The sequence below is a fragment of the Theropithecus gelada genome, chromosome 3 (genome assembly GCF_003255815.1).
Source record: "Theropithecus gelada isolate Dixy chromosome 3, Tgel_1.0, whole genome shotgun sequence".
NCBI classification, from domain to species: domain Eukaryota; kingdom Metazoa; phylum Chordata; class Mammalia; order Primates; family Cercopithecidae; genus Theropithecus; species Theropithecus gelada.
The window spans coordinates 50045042-50060946 of record NC_037670.1 but is presented as its reverse complement, the minus strand read 5'-3'; the positions used below and the strand labels follow the sequence as shown (position 1 = coordinate 50060946).

Sequence of the window (15905 nt, the reverse complement as noted above, 5' to 3'; positions counted from 1 at the left end):
CTACTAAAAATACACAAATTAGCCAGGTGTGGTGACGGGCGCCTGTAATCCCAGTTACTTGGGAGGCTGAGGCAGGAGAATTGCTTGAACTGGGAATGAGCCAAAATCACGTCACTGACTCCAGCCTGGGTGACAGAGCAAGACTACACCTCAAAAAAAAAAAAAAAAAAGGCTTGTCATTTGCAACATGGATGGATACCAGAGGTCTTTATGTTAAGTGAAATAAGCCAGGCATAGAAAGACAAACATCCCATGTTCTTACTTATTTGTGGGATCTAAAAACCAAAACCATTGAACTCATGGACAGAGACAGTAGAAGGGTGGTACCAGGGACTGGGAAGGGGAGTTGGGGCTTGGGGAAAGTGGGAATGGTTAATGGGTCAAAAAAAAAAAAAAGAAAAAAGAAAAAAAAAAGAAAGAGAATGAGGCAGAGTGCAGTGGCTCACGCCTGTAATCCCAGCACTTTGGGAGGCCAAGGCGGGCAGATCACCTGAGGTCAGGAGTTCCAGACCAGCCTGACCAACAGGGACAAATCCCATCTCTACTAAAAATACAAAAATTAGCCAGACGTGGTGCTGTGCCCCTGTAGTCCCAGCTACTCAGGAGGCCGAGGCAGGAGAATCGCTTGAAGTTGGGAGGCAGAGGTTGTGGTGAGCCGAGACTGCACCACTGCACTCCAGCCTGGGCAACAGAGACTCTTTGTCTCTAAGAAAAATGAATGCATAAGACCTACTGTATGATAGCAGAACAGGGTGACTACGGTGAATAACTTAATTGTGCTTTTTTTTTTTTTTTGAGATGAAGTTTCACTTGTTGTCCAGGCTAGAGTGCAATGGTACGATCTTGGCTCACTGCAACCTCTGCCTCCTGGGTTCAAGCGATTCTCCTGCCTCAGCCTCCCGAGTAGCTGGGATTACAGGCGCCCACCACACCCAGATAATTTTTTTGTATCTTTTTGGTAGAGACGGGATTTCTCCATGTTGGTCAGGGTGGTCTCAAACTTCCGACCTCAGGTGATCCGCCTGCCTCGGCCTCCCGAAGTGCAGTGAGCCCCTGCACCGGCCTAACTGTGCATTTTTAAATAACTTAGAGTATAACTGAATTGTTTGTAACTCAAAGGATAAATGCTGGAGGGGATGGGTGCCCCGTTTTCCATGATGTGCTTACTTCACATTGCAGGCCTGTATCAGAACATCTTACACACCCCATAAATATATGCACCTATGTACCCACAAAAACTAAAAAATAGGTAATTAGTTAAGAACCCATTAAAATACATAAGTTTGAAAATGACAAAGGATGTTATCTAATACCAGCTAATAAATATTTTAGGGTTAAAAAAAGTGTTTTTAAACTTCTCAAGTTTTTACATATAGAAAGAACCTCCTACTTTTAGACCAGTCCTTTTCTTAATTGTCCTTTCTCAAATTGAGTGTTAAGAGTTTACAACTGCTTTAGGATACAGAATTTTTACTTACTGAAATTGGGAAATTCTTACAATACTGGCCTTCCCCCACTACTGCTAGAGAGATAGCTACTCTGAATGAACTTTCCTTGGTTTTTCTCAATGAAGAATAAAGCACACAACTGAGCCTGGTGTCACCTGGCAGGTGAGCTTTCAGGTCCTGAAGAGCAGACCTTCCGTCACAGTAATTACCAATCACAGTGAAAAGGCTGGGACCGTGAGGATGACTGCTGGCAGGTACAGGGTTTCCTAGCGGGGGTCAGAAAGATTTTGGGGTGAGGCAGTGGTGATGGCTGCACTGTGAATATGCTAATAACCACGGAGCTGTACATTTTAAAATGGTGAATTTTTGTGTGAATTACATCTCAATAATAAGAGGAAGCATAAAAAACAAGTCCAGCTTGGCCCTCAATAGGAAATAGGGCAGGCAGAATGTTGTTGTCATAGCAGGACAAAAAACCCCCAAGAAACAAAAACCAAGCTGGCCCTGAAGGCAGCACGCAACACCAGGCAGCAAGGGCAAGCTCAGAAGGGCGGCACTCCAGGGGCCCTGGCGCTGGTGAACCACGGGCCGGAGAGGCAGAAACTGATGGTTTTTGTTTTTTTCTCACTCTGTCCCCAGGCTGGAGTGCAGTGACATGATCTCAGCTCACTGCAAGCTCCGCCTCCCAGGTTCATGCCATTCTCCTGCCTCAGCCTCCCAAGTAGCTAGGACTACAGGCGCCGCCACGCCCGGCTAGTTTTTTTTATTTTTAGTAGAGATGGGGTTTCACCGTGTTGGCCAGGATGGTCTCGATCTCCTGATCTCGTGATCCACGCCCGCCTTGGCCTCCCAAAGTGCTGGGATTCCAGGTGTGAGCCACCGTGCCCGGCCAGAAACTGATGCTTTAACCAGGAAAACCAGGGGATTTTAATGTAGCTGATTGAGACCCGAATTTCCAAACCACTGAATTATCTTTTTAAAAATCCTGTTCTCCGTCTAACTCACAAAGTGCCAATCAATGTTTTCTTCAGTATCAGAACCTTCAGTGCAGCCTTCTCAGGATTACCAGTGTTCTGAGGTACACAGAAACCTGTAAGGATTAACTAGGGTTTTAAGAATAAATGACATCTCGGCTCAAACTGTATGGTTCATGTCAATTGATGCCTCTTAATGGAAAATAATTTCTTCCTAAATCACTGAATTTCAAAATATATAACTAAAAGCACTTAATATTCTAAAAAGGTCACTTTATTTTATTTTTTTTTTTTTTTATTTTTTTTTGAGACGGAGTCTCGCTCTGTCGCCCAGGCTGGAGTGCAGTGGCGCAATCTCGGCTCACTGCAAGCTCCGCCTCCCGGGTTCACGCCATTCTCCTGCCTCAGCCTCCTGAGTAGCTGGGACTACAGGCGCCCACCACCGCGCCCGGCTAATTTTTTTTTGTATTTTTAGTAGAGACGGGGTTTCACTGTGGTCTCGATCTCCTGACCTTGTGATCCGCCCGCCTCGGCCTCCCAAAGTGCTGGGATTACAGGCGTGAGCCACCGCGCCCGGCCAAAAGGTCACTTTAAACACACACACACACTGATCAAGCCAGTAGCCTTGTTGACATCTACCATTTGGAAGAATCTGGCCATTGTTACTATGACTTCAGTCTGCAGCCACCACAGGAAGAACCCACGGGGTGGCAAATGACTGAACTCAAACCCAGCTGCTCCCGTATTAATGAGATCAGGTTCCTGCACAACCACGCGGCAGAGTCCCTACCCAGCCCTACACCATCGTGGGTTTTAGAAATCCCTCCTGCTCTGCAGACTCTCCAGTCCCTCCACGCACTAACGTGTACTGAACTCAGCATCTTCTGAGTGATAATGTGAGTCTCCCAGCCCACATTTGCAAATCCTACATTTAAAAACTTCAGAAAGGCTGGGCGTGGTGGCTCATGCCTGTAATCCCAGCACTTTGGGAGGCCGAGGCGTGCAGATCACAAGCTCAGGAGATTGAGACCATCCTGGCTAACATGGTGAAACCCTGTCTCTACTAAAAATACAAAAAAATAGCAGGGCATGGTGGCAGGCGCCTGTAGTCCCAGCTACTCGGGAGGCTGAGGCAGGAGAATGGCGTGAACCCGGGAGGCAGAGCTTGGGAGTGAGCTGAGATCGCACCACTGCACTCCAGCCTGGGCAACAGAGCAAGACTCTGTCTCAAAAAAAAAAAAACCACAAACCTTCAGAAAACCAAGATTTCGATTTCCGTAACACGTGTGGTGCAAACCTTCCCTGAGCAGATGTGAAGCAGGTCTAGCTCTCCTCTCATGGTTCTTTCGGAAATGCTCATGTCTGATCCAGGTGTGCTGCCCCACTCCCCATGGAGGGGCTGTGTGGACCCCAAGACTTTCCTCAGCTGCGATTCTGATTTTCAAATGCATCTGCCCCAAGAGGTCTGGCCTAGGCTTGTGCCCCTGCAGGGTTTCCCAGACCCTGACCACAGCGGCCTTTGTATTTCTCTGAGGTCCTGAAACACTGCCCCCATCATTTCATTTGCTTAGCCTGCTCCTGCTCCCGGTCTGTCTTGCTGCTGAATGGACACCCTCGGGGAGAGCTGTGTGGTCACTGCTGAGTCTCTCCTGAAGGCACTGAACAATCCCCGATCACAGCACAGGAAAGAGTGAAGTCGACCAAACTTTCTGTGCTGTGAACCTTGACTTAGCCACAAGCATGCACTCCCAGCCCTTCCAGGGGAGAACCTGTGCCCCCCAAACACAACTGGCCAGCAAGAAAGAACACCAGGGACATGCCCAGAATCACATGCCTTTTCTCAGATGTGTAAACGTTAGGAGTCTTTACTGCTGGACATGGGGCAGCAACAGCCTCTACAGTGCACACCCCTGCTAACAGGTGACCATCTCACTTAGTAATCCGAACGTCTGTTTACTCACCACCAGATTCCAGAGCAAAGTCCACCATCCCAGTCTTATCTTGGGAATACAGCTTCAAGGCGTTGTTCACGATGGCACGTGCTTGCTGGACAGACACGAGGACAGACCACCGAACACCAGAACAGGAGAGGAGAGACTTGGGTTTTAGTGCCATAGATGAGGACCAGACACTTACACTAGAGCATTTTCTCAATGGAACCTATGTAGGGGATCCTAGGCATGAGAGAAGTAACTCCACACTCCAGTCCTGTACCTAACTGCCAAGGCCATAGGATGGAGATGGGACGGCATGAGGTCTCTTCCCCCAGGGTTCAGTCATGGCCGCCATCAATCTTTGAACCAGAAAAATCCCCCAGACGCCATAAAACATGAATAAAGGAAAGATGAGACTTCAAGCCTGGAACACAGGAAATTCTGGGAATTTAGGTATTACTGAGTGACATGGTTTGGCTGTGTCCCTGACCAAGTCTCACCTTGAATTGCAGCTCCCCTAATTCCCATGCTGTGGTGGGGACTGGGTTGGGGGAACCGAGTCATGGCCTTGAATTGCAGCTCCCGTAATTCCCACGCTGTGGTAGGGACTGGGTGGGGGGAACCGAGTCATGGCCTTGAATTGCAGCTCCCGTAATTCCCACGCTGTGGTAGGGACTGGGTGGGGGGAACCGAGTCATGGCCTTGAATTGCAGCTCCCGTAATTCCCACGCTGTGGTAGGGACTGGGTGGGGGGAACCGAGTCATGGCCTTGAATTGCAGCTCCCGTAATTCCCACGCTGTGGTAGGGACTGGGTTGGGGGAACCGAGTCATGGCCTTGAATTGCAGCTCCCGTAATTCCCACGCTGTGGTAGGGACTGGGTGGGAGGAACTGAGTCATGGCCTTGAATTGCAGCTCCCCTAATTCCCATGCTGTGGTGGGGACTGGGTGGGGGGAACCAAGTCATGGCCTTGAATTGCAGCTCCCCTAATTCTCACGCTGTGGTAGGGAATGGGTGGGAGGAACCAAGTCATGGCCTTGAATTGCAGCTCCCATAATTCCCACATTGTGGTGGGGACTAGATGGGGGAACCAAGTCATGGCCTTGAATTGCAGCTCCCGTAATTCCCACGCTGTGGTAGGGACTGGGTGGGGGGAACCGAGTCATGGCCTTGAATTGCAGCTCCCCTAATTCCCACGCTGTGGTGGGGACTGGGTGGGGGGAACCGAGTCATGGCCTCGAACTGCAGCTCCCATAATTCCCACACTGTGGTGGAGACTAGGTGGGGAAACTGAGTCCTGGGGGTGGGGTTTCTCCCATGCTGTTCTCCTGATAGTGTCTCACGAGATCTGATGGTTTTATAAAGGGAGTTCCCTTGCACATGCTCTCTTGCCTGCCGCCATGTAAGACATGACTTTGCTCCTTGTTCAGATTCCCCCATGATTGTGAGGCTTTCCCAGCCATGTGGAACTGTCAATCATCCTTTCTAAATTGCCCAGTCCTGGGTATGTCTTTATTAGCAGCATGAGAACAGACTAATACACGGAAACATTTTCATGGAACTTCAGAAGGTGTGGCCACCACACAGGCAGATGGGCTCTTTCGGACAAAAAGATTCACAAAGTATAAAGAACTCCCAAGAGGCAGCTCAGTAATGACATCGACAGCAAGAGCTGAAGCTCACCACACAGGTGCCCCTCCATACACGGCATTGCCCAGGCACATCCCATCTCACTTATGTCAGCTAAGCATACCCTAGCCAGACCACTCTTAAAACAACACATCAACATCCACGCCTCACAGCGAGGTCTTCAGTCTCAGCAGAGAATGGACTGTAAGCATTTCTTGCCGCCGACTCACCGCCTCTGTTATTCCAGACGCCCCCGCCTCGCTCACAGCAGACACCACGACTTCCGAGGCTGGGAGCCGCTTGGTCACGGAAATGTGGTGGGTGACGTTCCTCAGGATCTGCAGCTCCAGGTCTCGCAGCATCGTGTGCAAGTCGCCTCTGCTCACACACTGCGACGAGAACCTCTGTAGCAGCTGTTCCAGAGAGCCGCCTTGCTGATCTTCGGAAAACAGGAGTTTCACCGTTTCTCTGACTTGCACATCCACCTAGTAAAACAGTAGAGAGACACAAATTTACTATTTTAACTAAATCATTTCCATTCTTTGGGTCCATTATCTTAGATATCTCAGAAGTATTATATATCCTCTCGAAATCTAGAATGTCATTGTGACAGTGTTTTCCTTCGTATTAAATTTAAGAACCCCTCCAATAATGCAGGAACACGTTAAAAAGAACAGAAATAGGCGAGCTCGTGGGATGAGGACGACCTGCATCCTAGGAGCTGCAAGATGCGATGGGGCATGTCCACACCATCCGGAGGTGCGTGTCCATCCAGCAAGCACCCGCCGGGCACCCTGCAGCTAGGCACACAGGTGCACTGGAGAGGCCCTGCCATCAACAAACTTGGTCTGGTAAGAAACCAGTCATATAAACGAACCTAAATTATAGCTTCATGTATGCTAAATACGCCCCGTGTTATTTCTACGCACACAAACACATATGTAAATACCTTTTTCTTCTTGCTTTATAACAATAGACCGTGAAGGACATGGCAAAGCCTATGGCACGGCCGTTCATCACAGCCACCCTCCCACGCTCCACGTGTGGACACACCTTTCTCTAGCCCACACCCGCTAACAGTGGCACGTGGCTGCTTTCTACCCTCACTTCTCCCCACACTAACTTTGCAGCGCTAACCCTCCTGCCTGTGTGGCCTCTGTACTGGTGCCTTTATTTCTGTAGGATGACTCCCAAGGGCATGGTTGTGCGTTTCAAAGAGTGCACTGGTGAATATCCTAAGATTTTCCCCCCGAGGCCGTGGTTGGTGACAGTCCTCCTGGCCAGGGGAAAGCCCGCCGCCTTGGCCAGTGCTGACAGCAGCCGGTGTCCTCGTGGGCCTGTAGACTACAGATGAGAGCCTGCTGTAGTCTGCAAGTCCCATCAGCAGGACTCAGCTCCCTGATGGCACATTGGCTTTTTCTTTTTTTTTTTTTTTTTTTTTGAGACAGAGTCTCACTCTCGCCCAGGCTGGAGTGCAATGGCGTGATCTCGGCTCACTGCAACCTCCGCCTCCCAGGTTCAAGCGATTCTCCTGCCTCGGCCTCCCGAGTAGCTGGGATTACAGACCCGCGCCACCACACCCGGCTAATTTTGTATTTTTAGTAGAGGGTTTCACCAAGTTGGCCAGGCTGGTCTCGAACCCCTGACCTCAGGTGATCCGCCTGCCTAGGCCTCCCAGAGTGCTGGAATTACAGGTGTGAGCCACCGCGCCCAGCCTATTGCACGCTTTCTCTGTCGCCACTGCTTCTCTTCCTACCAATTCTAGGGGCTCTCTGCCCATCAGAGATAATTTTATCACACATATTGCAAATACCTTTACCAATCTACTGTCTGACTTTGACGACTTTTGCCAAATGATTGTGTTTTCATTCTTAAGCAGCTCTAAATGTCTAGATTTTCTCCTCTGCCTAAGGATGATGGACTTGAAGCAATGTCTATGATATGTTTTAACATGAAACAGAGCAAGTAGCAGGTTCAAGGTGGGTCTATTTAATGAAAGGTACACAGCAACAACCCAGCCACAAGTCAGCGCTGGCCCTGGGCTGCACGCACACCAAGGAGACTGGAAAGACGCACGGTGGGTGCTGACAGGTGGTGGTGCGGGAACGGGAAAATCTACAGAGCGCTGAATTAGTTATTTTGAAATATTTAAAAAGTTCACATATAGTCAAAAAAGTTTTTAAAGGAAGTTGAAATTAAACAACTTAGGCCAGGCGTGGTGGGTGGCTAAGGCCTGTAATCCCAGCACTTTGGGAGGCCGAAGCAAATAGATCACTTGGAGTCAGGAATCTTGAGACCAGCCTGACCATCGTGGTGAAACCCCATCTCTACTGAAAACACAAAAATTAGCTGGGCATAGTGGCACGTGCCACTAGTCCCAGCTACTCGGGAGGCTAAGGTGGGAGAAGAGTTTGAACCCAAGAGGTGGAGGTGGTCTGCAGTGAGCCAAGATCGTGCCACTGCAGTCTAGCCCGCACGCCACATCAAGACTCGGTCTCAAAAAAAAAAAAAAAAAAAAATTTAAACAACTAATAAACCTAAGTCATCAGGTTTTCTTTTACTCTATTATAAAACAAAAAGTAAACACGCAAGCAGCTCACTCTTTCTTGTAGAGCATCCACTGTCTCACAGCCAGTCTTCATGTGTCGCCAGCTGGACAGCTCTGACTTTAGCTGATCCAGCTCCAGCTGGAGGTGCTCGACCGTGGGCAGGAGCTGCTCACCAACCGCACTGGAATCCAACAGTGAGAATGGGTCACACACAAGCCTCCCAGCCTACACACTTCCCGCACTACACACAGGCTGAGGGGACCCGATCCCACTCCTGGGTGTCCTAACTGTACAGATGTCAACCTGTGCCACACTAACATGGAAACTGAATGCCAGTTTCCAATAAAAATCCCAGAGAGGTCTTCTTCTGCATCAATTTATGTCTGTAACATACAAATATCCACACTGCACAAGGAGGCTACCTACAAAAATGCTGCTAGCGGTGTTTCTCAGTGGCGAGTGAGAGCTCTCTCTGAAAACGATTTAAGCATCTAAAAACTTTACTTCTGGACTGGGCACGGTTGCTCATGCCTATAAGCCCAGCGCTTTGGAAGGCCGAAGCAGACGGATCACTTGAGGCCTTTATAGGTACACATACTTAATGAGATACTAACAATTCATATCTCAAAAAGCTCATTCCCGGATCAACACTTTAGGACTGACATATTACCGTATTAAAGCAACTTTTTATTGAAATAAAAGCTTTGGAAGAAGAGAAAACTGCTTCAGCTCTCACACCTGTCCTCACAGAGGAGGAACATGGGGCACAGGGGAGGACGGACCCTCCTGAGTGCAGACACGGGGACCTTGGGAAACCACAACCAAGCCAAGGCTGCCCAATCTAGAAGCGGGGAGGGCTGTGGGGGTATGAGCTGTGTGTATAAAACTAAGGAAGACAGACAAAGCTGCTGTGTTGGGAACACCTATGAGAGGGAGGCACTCCACTTAAGCAGGCTTCAGGTAAATCAGTAGTTGTGTGGAAGAAAGCCGCCTGGAGTCCTCGAGGAGCAAAACGCCAGCATCCCCAGGAAGCGCAGAGGGACCCGGATGTGCCATGAATTCCAAGGGCAGCAGGGCCAACAGCCACGCAGAGAGGCCCACCGTGACATGCCCAGCACAAATCGGGTAGTTCTGGAAGCAGGTGTCCTGCCCACCAGGGGCTGCCCTCCAGGAGCAACAGCAGGGATGAGGCTGAGCTGTAACCCCACCCACCTAGATGCCAACGGTGCCAGCGCAGGCCCGGCGCAGAGCCCACCATGACACCCACTATGGCATGGGCTGCAAGATGGGCCTCGACCTACTCCCTGAGGGTGGCCCTGCAAGCACACAGGAGACGAAGTTACAGCAGGGGCAAGGGCAGCACCTTTGACACGGAGGTCCATGCCACACGGAAGGGGATGTGGCAAGTCCCTCAGGACCCGTTTGTCCTCACGCAGCCCAGCAGGAGTGTCTGTCAGCACAAACCTCAGGGCCTTCAGGTGACCCACGGTGGAGGCCAGCCCCGTGTCCCCTCGTTCATCACTCTGCTGCCACTCCACATAACACACACACACACACACACACACACACACACGACAAAAGTGAGTGTTTTCCAAATCCTCCTACCTGACTGTTTTTTGCTTGGTCTGTTCTAGTTCCTTCTGGATGGCCTAAAAAATACAAGAAATAATCTACTGAAATACTTAAGTTATATATTAACTTTTCATAAATCCATATACTTAAAACTCCATTGATTTCTCTGAAACACCCCCTTTAATTCAAAGTCCAGATCCGCCTGTGGGTGGCAGGCAGGAAGTGTTCATTGTACATTTGAAAGTAACCTTCATCAAGTGTGTGCAGAAAGGAGCACAAATCACACGGGGACGGCCTGGCGGGCTCAGAACATGCAGCTCCCGTAACCAGCACCCAGGCTGGGAGTCAGCTCCCTGTCACACCTCCAGAGTGTGTTCTAAACGTGAAGGACAGGGACACGGCAGAGGCACACATGAAGCTGAGCCATGCTGGCCTGTGCCATCCGCGCGACCTGACAGCAGCACCATGCTGAGCGCCGGCGTCAGCCCCAAGTCTCACTCCACGGAGGTCTCCACAGCCTGGCCCAGGGCAGGCGGACATAGGAGGCGGCACCCTGCAGACCCTCGCGAGCGGACACAGGAGGCGGCGCCCCGCAGACCTTCACGAGTGGACACAGGAGGCGGCGCCCCACAGACCCTCACAGGCGGGTACATTCTCCCCTCTGCCTGCTCCTCTCAGCCCTCCTCTCCCTCCCAGGTAAACCCGCCTGATCTCACAGGTTCCATAATCCATGAGCGGGTCCCAAGATTCCCAAAAGGGTGTGCTAAAGACAACCCTTAGGCTCACCACGTTTCTCAATGTAGTTCAATACACACATGCACATGTGACACGCCAGGCTCTGTGTCAAGCACCAGAGACACAAAGAGCCGGAACCTGAGCCCCACCCTAACTCCCAAGGGCTGAGGGCAGCGCAGAGGCCCGGCCCCTCCCCTGGCATTCTCAGCAACTAATGGTCCCAGCCTTCCCACCCAAAGCTAGTGCTGTCTGTCAAAAGGTTCAGGTCCTTTATCTCCCCTCTAAAGACACTGCAAGGGGGTGTGTGGCAGCGAGGAAGCACCCTGGAGCCGGAAAAAGCTGGATGGGAACCCAGAGGCCGCCTGGAATTGGCAGAGCCACCTCCTGGCGTGTGCAGCCCTACTCTGTGCCGAGACACAGGGATGAGTGAGTTACACGCCCGATTAAATGTTAGAGTCCCAGAGCCGCTGCCACACCAGACAGAGAACAAGTGTTTCTTTCCACTTTACACAAAACAACAGCAAATAGCCTAAAAAGAGGAACATGAAATGACCCAGGGGCTTTGAAATATGAGCCATAGTTGATTTTCTTTTTATTTTAAAAAAGCATAAGGTGAAAAATAAATACCTCAGATTTTTCTCTCAGTTTTCCCAGAATATCTTCCAAGTGTGAGATGCGCACTTCATGTTCTTGGTGAAAAGCCATAAAGTCAGTCTTAGGAAAGAAAAGGGGTGAACAAATGATGGAGAAAGCTAAGCAACAAAAACCTGGCAAGTTAGGCCAAGGCGTTTCTACACGGAATGTCGACAATCAGAGAATCTGCGGTTGCAATGTGGCACAGACCCTAAAGGAATAATCCGCTTAATAACAACATCCTCATCTTCATCCCTAACTCCAGAGATCTTTATTTATATATTTATTTATTTTGCGGCTGCACTCCAGCCTGAACCACGGGTCCCCTCTGTGGTTCATTGCAACCTCCACCTCCTGGGCTCAGATGACCCTCCCACCTCGGCCTACTGAGTAGCTGGGACCACAGGCCTGAGCCCAGTGCACTGACACAGCAAACCCCGTGAGGGCCTGATGCCCACCTCGGGCCATGGTGGGCCGTGCTGCAGCTGTGCTGTCCAGCATGGCAGCACCAGTCACTCGTGGCTACTGGGCACCTGAAATGGGGCCATGCAAGTGAGAACCTGCCATTTAAAGTTCGATGTGGTGTTGACTGACAAAAATGTAACAACCATATGCTAGTAGTGGCGTCCTCCACTAGGCAGTGCAGATGCAAACATGAGCTAGAGGCTCTGGGAAGCAGGTACCAGGCTCTGCCCGCTGCCAGGTGGCTGAGCGTTTAACACTGCGTGCACCGCTTCTGAGGGAAGCCCTGCTCTGCGTTCCAATCACTGCCATGATCACACCCAGACAGGCACGTGCTAGAAGACAGCTTAAGAATGGGCTCAATCTGTACTAAAATAAGCTCAGGCCACATACAATTTAGTTTTCACTAAACTGTTCTGAAAAGCTGTCGACTATTTTCTTTACAAGAGAGGGCATCCTCTGAAGCAGAGGTTCCTGGGCCCCCCCACGCAATCCCTGCAGTGGGCGGGAGCATCTCGGGCTGCCTCCGAGGCGAAGTGCGTCTGGGGCCCACATGAGACAGTATGTGTCCATCTCAGTGGTTGTCCTGTCTACAGGGACACTCAGTGGCCGTCCCGTCTGCAGGGACAGAGCACCATGACCTGTCACCAAGAGGGCAATCTGGAGAACAGGACAGGAAAGGCCACGGTTCTCCATGACCGCCAGACTTCCCGCTTGGGGTTATCACACATCTCCTGCCCACCACTTCCACGCGTGCTATGGAAGCCACACCTCCTGGTCATCAGCAGACGATGGGAAACCCACTCCTTCCCTGGCACACTGCTCTCAACAACTAAGAACAGAAAGTGCAACCCCTTGTCACAACGACACCTCTCCCATCCCCTCTGTCGCCCAAAGAGAGAGAACACGGCACCCAGAAGCGCGCTGGTGTCACTGTGGAGCCCGGTAGCCCGGCAGCACTCACCTCCTTCAGGGGCTGTCCCACAGCATCTCTGACCGATGTTGATGGCCCGGCAGCGCCATTGTCCATCTGGTCCACCCGAGCCTGCAGCTTCTGAAGCAAAGTGGTCAGCTCTCGGAGATTCTCGCCATGGTGGTGGCACTGTCCAGACAGGGAGGTCACCTGCTGCTCCATGCCACTCATCCAATGCCATGGAAAAGCCTCGTTGTCACCCTGAAATGGTAAGAGAGGAATGAAACCAGGTAATCAAGTCACCATGAGCAGAGTCAGTCAAAACCTCCAAACAGTGTCCTACAGCAAGACGCCAGCTCTGGGGTGCACAGCACACAAATGGAGGAATCCACAGAAACCTGGAGTATCAGGTTCGATCCTTACGTGCCTGACTATGGGTGGTTCTCATTTGCTTCTCTATACTTTCCGTACTTTGCACAGTAATGAATACTATAATGTTTTTTACATTAAAACTAACTGAATCATGAGAGTACTTTAAATGTGCATTTGAACTCTTAGAACACTTAAGGAGCTCCAAAGACTTGCTTATCGGCCGGGGACGGTGGCTCAAGCCTGTAATCCCAGCACTTTGGGAGGCCGAGACGGGCGGATCACGAGGTCAGGAGATCGAGACCATCCTGGCTAACACGGTGAAACCCCGTCTCTATTAAGAAATACAAAAAACTAGCCGGGCGAGGTGGCGGGCGCCTGTAGTCCCAGCTACTCGGGAGGCTGAGGCCGGAGAATGGCGTGAACCCAGGAGGCGGAGCTTGCAGTGAGCTGAGATCCGGCCACTGCACTCCAGCCTGGGCGACAGAGCGAGACTCCGTCTCAAAAAAAAAAAAAAAAAAAAGACTTGCTTATCTGACATTTAAAAATATTTCCTACAACAGGGCACCTGACTGCAGTGCCTGGCTTACAGCAGTGTGGACGCGTCCCTGAAGACCTCACATGTGCGGTGCCAACTGACAGGCCCTTCTACCCTCTTACCTGCAGAGGCTGGTTCAGGCGAGAAGTCGCGGGTTTAAATACATCCTGGGGGTCATCCACCCGCTGTGTTCTATGCGTGCTTGCCCAGTTCAACACAGGCAGGAACGAAAAGAAATTGCCCTGGCCCCGTAAGGAGAGACCTGCTAAAAGAGAATAACCACCACACGCACACAGGTACACCACGTTTCTCAAAACATGGACTTACACGCTCATTTTTTTCCACTAAGTTACATGTATGTGTATTGCTTAGCCCCTGGATTGACTTACCGAGTAAAAGGAGGAGTGGGACGAGCAAGACTAAAAGCTTGCAGATGTTTCGAAGGCACCTGGGGGTAAAAATGAAAACCTTTGATTTGGAAAAAATGAAAGTCAGCATTCACCAATCTGCTTTCCCCCTCTAGATAATTTTGTGCAAAATCCACCCCCCAGTGTTAGAAAAGCAGTTACGGTTTTATCTACAAGGCTTGTGACACCTACAGGAAAACCTTAGTGTACAACGGCGTCCTCGAGACCTATGGTACCAACTCTCTGGTGCTGTGGGGACGGTCTGAGCTGCCCTGAGTCTCTGCCCCTTCAGGTCACCAGTCTCCCGAGGTGACTGGCGCCACTGGGCACTGCAGCAGGGGAGGAGCCTGGACCTGGGTCCCCACCCTGCCCAGGCCCTTCCAGCTGCCTCACCTCTGCACACTTGTTTTCCTTAATGATATCTGCCTTTCTTATCTCACAGGTTGGTTTGAAAAATAAGAATATAAAGGCACTTTTGTAAAATATACAAACACTATGTGAAGATAAGCGAAATCCTTATAAAATAACAAATCAAATGAGAGCCTGCGAATGGCACAAAATTGGTTCTTTAAAGCACCAAGCTGACATGATATCCATTTCCTTACCTGGTAAGAAGAAACACATTCAGCCAAGAAATCAAAGTAACAAACTGGTACCATCCAATCCCCAGCCACCAGAACACTCCGGAGGCTGCCTTTCCTACAAGAGAAAACACCAAACGTTCTAAGGAAATGTTCTCAGGAAAACCAAGCTCCTAAATGGACTGTTTCTGTGAAGGCCAAGCAAGAAGCACATGAAGATGAAGCTGGAGGTGAAGAAGTTCCATGATGCTAGTTGCCACGCGAGGCAGTAATGTGCCACGCTGATGAATACATAGGACAGCATGCAGGAGAGGCGAGGCAGTAACGTGATGAACACGCAGGACAGGATGCAGGAGAGGCGAGGCAGTAACGTATCACGCTGATGAACACGCAGGACAGGATGCAGGAGAGCAAGCCCCAGATCCATGCATTCTGTGCCCTGCACAGGGCACTCAAGCAGCCGGACTCACCCCAGACCCAACCCCAGAGAAACCAAGGGCGCTCATGCAGCAAGTAGAGTCAGTTAACACTGCTACATCATGAGGAACGAGACACGTTACGCCAAGGGTCAAAGCATGAGAGCCTACATGAGATTTTTACTTGGTTAGGTAAATCATCGAGTGCAGGTGCTTAGCTGCCAGAAGCTCTGGAGAGAACGCAACACAGAAACCCAAAATAGCCACCTGGAGCAACCACGGCCAGCCACAGGGCTGACCACGCCGTCCTAGACACAGCCTGGCCTGCAGCTCCGATCCTGCGCAGAGTCTGCAGCAAGAAGTAACCTGCGCAGAGAAGACGTGTAAGGCCGCAGACAGACGCCAGAGACCAGCCTCCGCACTGACGGCACCGCGGGGACGCCCACACCACACACTTCACCAGAGCCCACGTCGGTGGGTCGAGTCTCCTCAAAAAATACGAAAACCAAGTAACTCTTGTAAGTGTTGGCAATACCACACTGACATTACCATAGGAAAAGCTCAGTTCTATATTTAATAGTTTTCACTCACTTCTGCCTGCAGATACTTCAGATGTAAAATGCAGATATCACCTACGAAACCCCGGGGGCAGCGGTTGGAAGCCACCCTATAAATATTGGCCATTGGTGCCAGCACAGTTTATATTGGAAAGATAGTACCATATTTTTTTTTTTTTTTTTTTTTT

The 15905-nt window shown here is 50.5% G+C and overlaps 1 protein-coding gene across 4 annotated transcripts in view; it reads right to left on the bottom strand.

Annotated features, from left to right (window-relative positions):
* Positions 1-15905, bottom strand: part of SUN1 (Sad1 and UNC84 domain containing 1) — a 57808-nt gene that overhangs the window by 8413 nt on the left and 33490 nt on the right. For 2 of the 4 annotated variants that reach the window (XM_025378675.1, XM_025378676.1), the window contains exons 10-19: positions 15428-15526; positions 14769-14862; positions 14146-14204; positions 13879-14021; positions 12901-13110; positions 11469-11555; positions 10140-10183; positions 8586-8715; positions 6216-6470; positions 4384-4468 (exon numbers count right to left, since the gene is read on the bottom strand). In XM_025378675.1, coding sequence (XP_025234460.1) covers positions 4384-4468; positions 6216-6470; positions 8586-8715; positions 10140-10183; positions 11469-11555; positions 12901-13110; positions 13879-14021; positions 14146-14204; positions 14769-14862; positions 15428-15526 — 1206 coding nt within the window. The remainder of the gene's footprint in view (positions 1-4383; positions 4469-6215; positions 6471-8585; positions 8716-10139; positions 10184-11468; positions 11556-12900; positions 13111-13878; positions 14022-14145; positions 14205-14768; positions 14863-15427; positions 15527-15905) is intronic. The other 2 variants (XM_025378678.1, XM_025378677.1) reach the window with 2 other exon arrangements.